Source organism: Sus scrofa, chromosome 2, assembly GCF_054392235.1.
Source record: "Sus scrofa isolate SSC_HxYL_T2T_F1_AM1 chromosome 2, Sscrofa_HxYL_maternal_Yorkshire_Landrace_v2.0, whole genome shotgun sequence".
NCBI classification, from domain to species: Eukaryota; Metazoa; Chordata; class Mammalia; order Artiodactyla; family Suidae; genus Sus; species Sus scrofa.
The window spans coordinates 4,280,015-4,292,100 of record NC_139384.1 but is presented as its reverse complement, the minus strand read 5'-3'; the positions used below and the strand labels follow the sequence as shown (position 1 = coordinate 4,292,100).

Below are 12,086 nucleotides of genomic sequence, written 5' to 3'. Positions count from 1 at the left end.
TGGTGGCACTTGAGCAGAGACCTACGAACCCTGGGTCTCAGTCTGGGAGGCAGCACCTGCTGGCACAGAGCAAGTGCAAAGGGCCTGGGGCAGAACTGGGCCTGGTATTTTCAAGAGCAGCGAAGAGGCCAGTGTGTCAAAAGCAGAGGGAATGAGGACCAGGCCAGCATGAGAGAAGGTCAGCACAGGGACCAGCTCTACAGTCGCTAGTCTTCGGGATGTGTAAACTTGGAGGGCAGACATACATGATTTTTAAGTTCCACCAACCGCAAAGTGAAATACAGCACTTAGAAGCACAGGCAGCAGGGAGTTCCTGCTGTGATGCAATGGGTTAATGACTCGGCTTATCTCTGTGACGGCACCAGTTCGATCCCTGGCCTGGCACAGTGGATTAAGGATCTGGCATTGCCACAGCTGCAGTTCGGATTCGATCCATAGCCCAGGAACTTCCCACATACCGCGAGTGCAGCCAAAAAAGGAAAAAAAAAAAAAAAAAAAAAGAAGATGCACAGGCAACAAATCACAGTAACTATGAGCAGTGCCTGTGACTCTGAACGGACAAATTACAGCTATTTTCACAACAAATGACGGTTGTTGCAATATCTCAAAGTAGCATCTAAGCTTATCACGACTTCACAATGACAGCAGTTACTAGACCTGCTATTTGAAATTCAGGGCATAAAGTGTTAAATCTCCTGTACCACAAACTGATGCTTAATATTCCGACACCTGCATGCTCACTAACTGGTTCCCTTTGTAATAACGCCGGGTATTTCATCTCATGCTTTATAGACATTATTCTGAGAAGGGGTCCCCAAGGTTTTCTCAGACTGCCCAAGGGGTCCGGGGCACAGAAGAGGATGTAGAAGCCTGGAACAGACCCCCAAGGCCACCCGGAACATCTGGATGTGTGCAGAGGCCTTGGGAAGCCCTCTAGCCCCAGGGAGGAGATGGGTCGGAGTGTTACCTCCACAACGAACCCTACCCCTGACAGAGCTGACCTCCAAGCCACGCGCAGGAAAGAACCTCTGAATGGGTCCCTCTGGTCATTTGCGATCATTTCGATCATTCGTGACAGACGGAGGGCTGAATGAGGATCTGGTGTAGGGGAGGACAAAGGATGAAGCTGTAGTTGTTTCTTTTTTTTTTTGTCTTTTTTGCCATTTTTGGGGCCGCTCCCACGGCATGTGGAAGTTCCCAGGCTAGGGGTCCAATGGGAGCTGTAGCCGCTGGCCTACGCCACAGCCACAGCAATGCGGGATCCGAGCCGCGTCTGCAACCTACACCCCAGCTCACGGCAACGTTGGATCCTTAACCCACTGAGCGGGGCCAGGGCTCGAACCCACATCCTCATCCCTGGAATATGCTTCTTAATCGTATCGGCTCTTCTGCTGCTCCATTTTCTGGGCAGATGTGCACATGCTCCCGCTGCCCAGTTATCCTGTCGGCTGCACTCCCTGCTCTTATAAGGAAGATAGTCAAGGACAGAGGAGGTGCCAGAGGCAGCCTCCTCCTCCCTATTTTAATGGGGCTGCCTCTCCCTTTCGCGTTTGAGTAAGACACTGACTACTGGCACAGGATGAGATTTAAGGAAACAGCTTTTTTTTTTTTTTTTTTTTTTTTTGACCTCACCTGCAGCTGCTGAAGTTCCCAGGCCAGGGATCAAACGTGCATCACAGTGGTGACAACACCAAGTCCTTAACCCACTGAACCACCAGGGAACTCCCAAGAAATAGCTCCTATTACTGAAAGTTAATAAAGGATGTGACATTTTGAATGCCTTGTTAGTATCTGTCAGAATGACTGGTTTCTTCTCTGCTCTAGTAAAATAATTTAATCTATCATTAGTCTTTTTTTTTTCTTTTTCTTTTTTTTTTCTGGGCCGCACCCATGGCACATGGAGGTTCCCAGGCTAGGGGTCTAATTGGAGCTGTTGCCTCCGGCCTACACCACAGCCTCAGCAACGCCAGATCTGAGCCACGTCTGCAACCCACACCACAGCTCACGGCAACGCCGGACGCTTAGCCCACTGAGCGAAGCCAGGAATAGAACCCACAACCTCATGGTTCCTAGTCGGATTCATTTCCGCTGCGCCACGACGGGAGCTCCTAATCTATAATCAGCTTTACTAATACCAAATCCTCCTGCCACTGGTACTAACGACTGCTGGTGATTACACTTGTCCTACGCTGGTAGATGGTATCTGCTATAATCTCATTGAGATTTTTTTTTTTTTTGGTCTTTTTAGCTATTTCTTGGGTCGCTCCCGCAGCATATGGAGGTTCCCAGGCTAGGGGTCTCATCGGAGCTGTAGCCACTGGCCTACGCCAGAGCCACAGCAAGGAGGGATCCGAGCCGCGTCTGCAACCTACACCACAGCTCACGGCAACACCGGATCGTTAACCCACTGAGCAAGGGCAGGGACCGAACCCACAACCTCATGGTTCCTAGTCGGATTCGTTAACCACTGCGCCACGACAGGAACTCCTCATTGAGATTTTTTTGCATTTGCCTTCGTGAGCAGGATCGGTTTGGGGCTTCTGTTTCTTGTGCACCTGTCAGCTCAAGCTGTGTCACAGTGGTTGAGGACACGCGTTCTCCAACGAGCCTGCCCAGCTCCAAGCTCAGCCTTGCCAGACTGCAGACAGGATACCTCACCTGCTGGAGTATAGGTGGAGATGAGAGAGTGCCCTGCTTGGGGCTGCTGTGAGGGTTAACCAGCTCCTGCAATGCTTAGCCTGGCACCAGGCAGGCTGTCCACCGTCATGGCCACAGTGAGGCTGGTTCTGGGAGGCCATCAGGCAGCTTTCTTCCTTCCTGAAGCCTCTGCAGCCGCCCACGCCTCAAAGCCACAAAGCTGCCTCGAGCCAGCTCACACTGGCAGGTGGGCGGCTCTGACTACCTCTGTCATCCACACGCACTGACCTTCTTCTCAGGCTGTCTACCTTGTCTGCGGCCGACTTTAAAGACAATCATCCCTTTGTCAAGATTTTCAGGAGTGCCCGTCGTGGCTCAGTGGTTGGCGAATCCGACTAGGAACGATGGGTTGCGGGTTCGGTCCCTGGCTTTGCTCAGTGGGTTGGGGATCTGGTGTTGCTGTGGGCTGTGGTGTGGGTTGCAGACACGGCTCGGATCCTGCGTTGCTGTGGCTGTGGTGTAGGCCGGCGGCTACAGCTCTTATTCGACCCCTAGCCTGGGAACCTCCATGTGCCACAAGAGCGGCCCTAGAAAAGGCAAAAAGAGAAAAAAACAAAAGGATTTTCAAAGATATTTCTATGGAACCTGGGATTCTTTTAGTAAAATCATCTCTGTATCTGAAGTGTCACCACTGTTTTTTTTTCCTTTTATGGCCACACCCGTGGCATATGGAGTTCCTGTGCCAGGGACCGAATCCGAGCTGCAGCTGCGGCAATGCCAAACACTTTAATCCATGGCGCTGGACTGGGTTTGAACCCATGCCTCTGCATCAACCCAAGCTGCTGCAGTGGGACTCTTAACCCACTGTGCCACGGCCTCTCGTCACCATCTTTTATCGTCCTAATCCTGCATACGTATTTGCTTATCAATTTTAAAAATCAGGATGATGAATCCTAAGACCCAATACCTCAATTCTGTTATATCTTATACCCACCCGACCTGCCAAAGTTAACTTCTCCCACAATGACTGGGCTTCTCTCCAATTGCTTCTGGTTCATGCATTTCAGGGAAGGTGTTATTTAGGAAAGAAAGCATTGCAGACGGATCATTTTTATTAAGAGCCGTATTAGACTCAAGGACAACTGAGGCCCGTCAGCCCTCATTGATCTAACACTGCCTCTTTTGCTATTCAGCGTCTAACTTCCTGACCTGAATTACAGAGTCGAACCTGCAGGTGCAGACTCTGAAGCTGCCACCTGGATCCTCCCCTGCCACGTGCTCCAGCGTCATCTTGGCAAGTCAGGTTGACTCTGTGAACCTCAGTTTTCTCCCTGTAAAATGGGCCGACAAGAGTGCCCCCTCCCAACCAAACTCGAGGGAACTGTGAGAGTGACGTGTGCAAAGCACCTGGACCAGCGCCTGGCACAAAGCGCCACTCCCAACGGCAGAAGTGTCATCCAGGGACCCTGTACTGCATCCGTGCACACAATTCAAGTATTAAAACACAAGTTCTCCACTAAAAACATGGCATATCTTGAGCCAATGCCACAAGGACTTCCGCTGCCCCTGGAAACTGTGGGTGCCCTCTTGGGGTGGCATGCTCTCTCTGACGCTTAGGTCCTTCTGAGGCTTGGGCTGTGCCTCCAGTGGGGTTGTCGTCACGTGCAAGCCAGAAGGTGCCTGCTGCCCAGAGGGGGTGGTGGAAACGCCGTGAGCTTCTGCGCCTCCAGGGACCCCCTCCATCCCGGAGCACCTCCGGGGGCTGCCACACCCCCTTTTTCGGAAGACGACGTCAAAGCTCAGAGACACCCAGTCATCTGCCCTGAGAACTTCCGCTTCACCGACTCTAGGGCTGGTGGCGGAAAGGTTTAATTCCCGCCGCGTGGACGAGACCTCCCTTGGCTCCCGCCCCCCATGCTCTCGCTCTCCTGCTGCCCTGGGGCTTCTGCTGGACACACATGCCGTCCAGGATGGGAGGCTCCAGACGGGGCCAGGCGCCTGCTCCTTCGACGGGTCCTCCCCGCCTGCTGGGCAATCGGCCTCGGGTCTCACCTTGTAATGAGCCAGCTGGAGGGCGAGCTGCACGAAGGCGTCCGGGCTGGTTCTGCATTTCTTGATCAGCCCTTTACCGAAAGTGGTGAACGGAAAGGAATGGAAATCCACGTCGTCCGCCAGAAGGTTGGCGCAGCTCAGGGAAGTCTCTATCACCTCCTGACACTGGCGAAAAGGAGAGAAGGGCTTAGCGGACGGCAGGGGAAGCACAGACGCCTCCTCGAAAGAAAACGGCAGGCTGGCTTTCAGCGCAGCTCACCGCGCTGGTGCCCGGAGATGCAGCACGTCTTCTCGAGTGTTACCCATCCTTCCTACAAAGGAATCAAACTTCATTATTTTCAATTCATTCATTCATTGATGCTCATGACGTGAGCGGCTTGACTTGGGACCTCAGTTCCCAGCATCAGGGATTCAACCCGGGCTCCAGCAGTGAAAGCGCCAAGCCCTAACCACCAGACCACCAGGGAACTTCCTTTTTCAATCTTTCTAATCTAAGAATGGCAGTAAACCAGCCATGCAGCACCCCCTCCCCGGGCCCTTTGAGAGCGGTGGGGTGGTCCAAGGAGGAGGAACTCCTGGGTCCCACTGGGACCCCAAAGCCACTTCACACAGTCTCGGGTATTGTTTTGTGAGATCTATTGTCACTCCAGGCTGTGGCCATCGAGGAACTAATTTTAAAAAGAAAATGGGGGAGTTCCCGTTGTGGCGCAGTGGTTAACGAATCCGACTAGGAACCATGAGGTTGCGGGTTCGACCCCTGCCCTTGCTCAGTGGGTTAAGGATCCGGCGTTGCCGTGGGCTGTGGTGTAGGTTGGCAGCTACGGCTCCAATTAGACCCCTAGCCTGGGAACCTCCACATGCCGCAGGAGCGGCCCAATAAACGGCAAAAAGACAAAAAAAAAAAAAAAAAAGAAAGAAAATGGATGGGAGTTCCCCAGTGGTCTAGTGGTGAGGACTCAGCACTTTCACCGCTGCAGCTGGAGTTCCATCCCTGGTCTGGGAACTGAGATCCCACATCAAGCTGCAGGCAGTGGCCAAAAAAAAAAAAAAAGGAAATGAACCGTGGTACAACCACACAATGGAGAGGAGTCCTCAGGCGTGAAGTTAACATGGAGGAACTTTTTTTTTTTTCTTTTTAGGGCCGAACCCTAGTCATATGGAAGGTCCCAGGCTAGGGGTCGAACTGGAGCTATAGCTGCCTGCCTACGCCACAGCCACAGCCAGATCTGAGCTGTGCCTGCCACCTACACCACAGCTCACAGCAATGTTGAATCCTTAACCCACTAAGTGGGGCCAGGGATTGAACCCACATCCTCATGAATACTAATCGGGTTTGTTATCACTAAGCCACCACAGGAACGTCCCCCAGCCCCAATTTTTTAAACACATAAAAAAATTCTGGAGTTCCTGTCGTGGCAGAGTGGTTAACGAATCCGACTAGGAACCATGAGGTTGCGTGTTCGGTCCCTGCCCTTGCTCAGTGGGTTAACAATCCGGCGTTGCCGTGAGCTGGGGTGTAGGTTGCAGACGCGGCTCGGATCCCGCGTTGCTGTGGCTCTAGCGCAGGCCAGTGGCTATAGCTCCGATGAGACCCCTAGCCTGGGAACCTCCATATGCCACGGGAGCGGCCCAAAGAAATAGCAAAAAGACAAAAAAAAAAAAAAAAAAAAAAATTCTTCTATGAACCCAGAACGGTTCTAAAAAATAAAATCCATTACAACAATTTTTTTTTTTTTTGGCAGCCTGCAGCATCTGGAATTTCTGGGCCAGGTATCAGATCTGAGCCACAGCTTCGACCTGCACTGCAGCTATGGCGACACCGGATCTTAACCCACTGGGCCAGGCTGGGGAGGGAACCTGCATCCCGGCGCTCCCAGGGCATTAGAGACCTCACCACACCACAGCAGGAGAAATTTGTTTCATACATGGGAAGCGACTCAGTCAGCTCTAAGGACCCTAAACCACACTTGAGCCGAGGCTACGCCTCTCTAAGGAACACACACCAGCCCCCAGGGCTCGGGCTGGATGCAAAGACAGAGCTGGAAATCCAGCAGTCCTCGACCCCCTATTTCCCCCACGGAACTCGACTTCTCAGGCCCTAGGCATCCCCGCTTGGCTTCGATCGGCTAGCGTTTGGTAATTCCAACCCTAAGAGTCCTTCCTGAGAGGGCCGGAGAACACGCCGAGGGAGAGAAACGACAGATGCGTGATTTCGAGCATGTCCGCTCCGACGGAAGGGACTGCAGTTCCTACTTTTTCAGGCTGACATCCAGCCAGGGGTGAGCCTGGGATCTCGCTGACAATCTTAGCCAAACGCTTTCAATGGGAGAAGAAATATTTGGGGTGGGGCGGGGGGGGAGGGGGCTTCCACGGCAACAGCTGGAGCAGCCCTCAGCCCCCATAAGAGCCTCCCAGACAGATACGCGGCCTTGGCCTTGGTGGTCTTCCCCCGAGCGGGTGGCCGGGCAGGAAGGGCCGCTGGACGACACCCTCCCCCAGGGAATGAGCGTCCGTCCGCTACCTGGGACCTACCTCCTCCGGGATGTCCCACTGCAGCCGGGTGGGGTATGGAATGTTGGGGTTGGTGTCCCCTTTACAGTGGCCGTCCTCCTCATAACCCAGCTGAAAGCTGTCGATGGACATGACATACTGTCAAAAATAAAGAGACGTGTCGGTGAGGTGAGAGAGCATCCCACCCACAGGGTCAGCTTAAACACACCTGACCTCCCAAAGCAGACCAGGCCTCGGTCTTTCTAGAGCTACCGTCAGGACTCAGCAACAGCCACGCACGGTACCCGCTCACGGTATGCAGGGCGCTTCACATGCTCTTTGCAGACACCTAATGAGATTTTTTTTTTTTTTTTTTCCCCAGCCACACACAAGGCGTGCAGAAGTTCTGGGACCAGGGATCAAACCCACGGCACAGCAGTGACAACACCGGATCCTTTCATCGCTAGGCCATCAGGGAACTCCCGAGTGATGTATTCTTATCTCTTATTTCAGGGGCAAGAAAAAAGGACCTGGGGTTCCCGTTGTGGCTCATCAGTAATGAACCCAACCAGGATCCATGAGGCTTCAGGTTCGATCCTTGGCCTCGCTCAGTGGGTTAAGGATCCCGCATTGCTGTGGCTGTGGTGTAGGTTGGCAGCTGCAGCTCCTTTTAGACCCCTAGCCTGGGAATTCCCATATGCTTCGCATGTGGCCCTAAAAAGCAAAAAAAGAAAAAGGAGCTGCAGAGGTTCAACAGCTTGCAGCTGATAAGGAGCAGAGCTAGGACCCAAGCCAAGTGTCTGACACACATAAAGCCACTCGGGGCCTGCTCCCAGGTCCTGGCAGTGAGCCAGTGCCCTCTGGGTCCCCCCTGCTGGATACATCCATCCAGCCTGGAAGGCAGCAATCATCACTCCCACTTGCATAGACGGGAAAATGGCCTCGGGGGCGAAGAGTCGAGTTCACAGGCCTCACAGAGCAGGACCTGGCACAGGTACAGTTGTATTCTCTTCATTGGCAGGCAAACCCAAGCCAATGTATTCAATGGTATTGACTGAATGTTTGATCCCTGGCCTGGGATCTGTCTTTTACATGCCTTGGGCATGCCCCCCGCCCCCCAAAAAAGGAAAGAATCAGATGTCCATCAATGATGAACAGATACACTAAATGTGGCCTAATCCTATGGAGGAATACTACACAGCCATAAAAAGGAGTGCGATACCACAACAACAGTGCAACCTAGGTGAACCCTGAAAACATCAGCCAGACACAGGCGACCAAGGACTGTGTGATTCTTTGCCATGAACTGGCCCGAACAGGCAAACTGGCAGAGACGGAAAGCAGATTAGTGCTTATTGAGAACTCGGGCTGTGGGCAGAGGGCATTTCTTCACAGGGTGATGAGAAGTCCCGGAATTAGACAGCTGGTAATGGAGAAACAAGCACCTCGTAAATACACAAAAATCACTGGGACTGGACACTTTAAGAGGGTGAATTTTATGGTGTGTGAATTACACCCTCTATAACAAATAATAAAAATTTTTTTAGGGCCACACACACGGCATATGGTAGTTTCCAGACTTTGGGTGGAAATGGAGCTGCAGCTGCGGGCCTACGACACAGCCACAGCCATGTGGGATCCGAGTTGAGTCTTCGACCTACACCAGAGCTCAGGGCCAACACCAGATCCCTGACCCACTGATCGAGGCCTGGGATCGAACCTTTGTCCTCATGGACACTAGTCCCATGGATTTCCACTTTACCACAACGGGAACTTCAATGAAAATATTTTTTAAAAAGGACGCCCTGCATGCAGGGAGCTTATGTTCCAGTGGGGGAAGCAAAACAAAACCAATAAAACCAAACAGCAAATAACAACCACCCAAGGTGAGGTGGTGACACTGTCAGATGGGGGAATGAGGAGGGGGCTACACGCCCGTGCAGGTGGCATTCTGCAGACCTGAGCAGGTGGAGGAGCCAGCCTACAGGCACCTGCTCTGCATCAGAGCCCCTATAAAGTCCGTCCCGACTGAACATCAGCATGGCAAAGCATCCCCGTACTGCCCTCCCATGGGCCTTGGTCGCAAGACCGTGGGTCAGTTCCCATCCGTGCGGGGAGCATCCGAGCGCCTCTCCCACCCCTGGAGCCACGGCCTTTCTGTCACTGGGCAGTTGACAGTTAAACATCACCACTTCCACTGGTCACCCTGCTCTAAGACTAAACCCCTTTCCTCTGATCTTATCCAGGGTACTGAAAAAATAAGCCTGACCTTGTCAACATCCAGCAGGTTTTTCTACTTGGTAAACGCATGCTGTGCAGTCCGGACTGCTAGGATTCAGTCTTTCTCCCTGACCAAGGAACCGCGCTCAGGCATTTATGGCTCAGAGTCCTTGGCACAGGGTGGTACCAGGCCTGGAGCATTACACAGAGCAAAGACATTCGAGGCATCTCGTTATGTCCGGAGGTGCCAAAGGGGGTTTGATCTTTGCTAGATTTTCAGCTGAAAGGATCTCCAAGCCTTTGTCGGCAGCAGCCACGTCCAGGGTGGTGACAAGCCTTTCTGATGCTTGGCTGCTTTTATCACAGATAACTCTCTTAAAAGCACACCCGCTTTTTACAGATGGGAGCAATTTTCTTTTCCTCTTTATCCTTTAGCCCTACACAGGAAACCTCGTTGGTCGAAGGAACCAGCAGATTAGGTTTTGCCAAGACCCGAACCAGAGGGGAGACGACGGAAAGTGGGGCAAGGGTCACGGACGTGCCCCAGTGGGTGTCTGCCCAGGTTTACCACACAGTCGGATTTCAGGCACAGGACCCGGGCTCCACGCCCCGCAGGAGGGAGGTGATCGGCCCGCCGTCACGGGGATGTGTCCCCCACACGGGCGGTGACAGTGGGTCACCCTGTTCCTGTCTATTTATGACAGCAGCAGCACAATAAAGCAAGCAGAAATGCTGCAAGTTCCGTATGACTCTCAAAGGGGCTTGTTCCTTCAACAGAGTTACCGTAAGTCTCATCAAAAGAATAACACAGAGTTTCTACAGCAGGCAAATCTACTGATTTTCGGTTTTAAGGTTTTTGGGGGTTTTTTAATTGAACAGTTGATTCACAATATTGCGTCAGTTCCAGGTGCAGAGCAAGGAGATTTCGTTATATATATATATTTTTCAGATGATAGCTTATAAGATACTGAATATAGTTTCCTGTGTATACGGTAAATCCTTGTCGCTTATCTGTTTTGTGTAGAGTAGTTTGCACCTGTTAATCCCACATGTCTAAGTTACCCTGGCTCCCCCAACTCCCGCTGCCCTCTCCCCTTTGGTAACTATCAAGTTTGCTTCCTATGCCCACAAGTCTTTTTCTGTTTTGTATACAGATTCATTTGCATAATTCTTTAGACTCCACCTCTAAGCGATACCACCTAACATTTGTCTTTCTCGGTCAATGCCACGGTTCATAAGCCTAGAGTTCAGCCATCCCCTTAAACAAGAACCTGATGGGTGAGTTAAGACAAAACCTTCACTCAACTTTTCATGCCAAACTGATCAAACGGTGCAGAGAGTAATGAAATTTAAAACATTTTAAAAGGCGGCAGGGCCAATCCACACCGTGGTTTTTTGTTTTTGTTTTTGTTTTTTTTCTTTTTTGGCCACCCTGAGGCATATGGAGTTCCTGGGCCAGGGGTCAGATCTGAGCCACAGCGGTGACCTTTGCCGCGGCCACGGAAACGCCAGCTCCTTAACCCACTGTGCCATCCCAGCACTGCAGAGACAGTGCCAATCCCACTGGGTCACGGTGGGACCTCCTGCACTGTACTTGAAAATGCCAGCTGGGGAGAGAGGGTGCCAAGGATTTGGACGTGCTATTCTAAGAATTCGGTGAGTTGTAAAAGGCTGCCTTTTTATAAACCAAGATTTGAATGCACCTGCTTCTTTTCGGCCTAGAGCCTGGCAGAGAGGAAAATCTAGAAAACGCAGCAAAGTCGGGGCGATTAATTTCAGAATAACCGAGCTTCACTTCCAACCCGAAGCCACCGTGTTAGAGCCAAGGCTGTCTCGTTATTTCGGCGCCACCAGGACAGGACATTAAATGTGCTTCCATTTAAGGAACCTCGGCCGTAGGAAACAAAGGCAGAAAGGCCTTTCGTTACTGATTTAACTCTTTACAACGCGCCGACCCCCCTGCGAATCCTTCTCATCCAACCCAACAGACACCAGGAAATGAAATCCAGTCTGGGCTTTGCTTTCCCATGAGTCTTTTTCTGTTTTGTATACAGATTCATTTGCCACACTCACGTCAAACCTGCAAACACTCACCTCCCAAAGGTGAGCGACGATGGGGGCGTCGGCCCAGGAGTGCTCAGCGTTCATGCCCATCTTGCCGTTTTTGAAGACGATAAACGTGAACGATTTATCAAACCACCTACGGGAAGCGGGAACGTTCACACATGTTCACTCTGCACCCACCCCTGGTTCCCAGAGACTGACAGCTCCCCACAGGTGACAAGAAAAGCACACCTAGGGCTCTAAGTGACTTGCATCTCCCCTGTTCCTGACACAGAGAAGCTGGAGACCAATGTGCTGCTCTAATGAAAAAGGATGCAGGAGGCACCCTTGCAGAGAGGGGAGGCTCTATGGTCATTCTTTGGTATTCGGGGGGTGGGGTGGGGGGCACTGGGTCCAAGACCGGCTGCTGATACCAAGGTCTGAGGACGCTCAAGCCCCACGGTCGGCCCTGCATATCCGCAGATTCCACAACCAACTAGAGCTCTTTTTTTTTTTTTTTTTTTTTTTTGTGACACCCACAGCATTCCCAGTTCTAGAGCCAGGGATCGAATCCAAGCCACAGTAGCAGGGCCAGATCCTTAAGCCACTGCACCACCGGGGAACTCCCAGCCACATCTCAACAC

The 12,086-nt window shown here is 52.0% G+C and overlaps 1 protein-coding gene across 1 annotated transcript in view; it reads right to left on the bottom strand.

The window, feature by feature from the left end:
• The window catches only part of CPT1A (carnitine palmitoyltransferase 1A), a 58,993-nt gene that overhangs the window by 9,881 nt on the left and 37,026 nt on the right, over positions 1-12,086 (bottom strand). Inside the window, 3 exon segments of the mRNA NM_001129805.2 lie at positions 4,690-4,854; positions 7,222-7,338; positions 11,494-11,599. Coding sequence (NP_001123277.2) covers positions 4,690-4,854; positions 7,222-7,338; positions 11,494-11,599 — 388 coding nt within the window.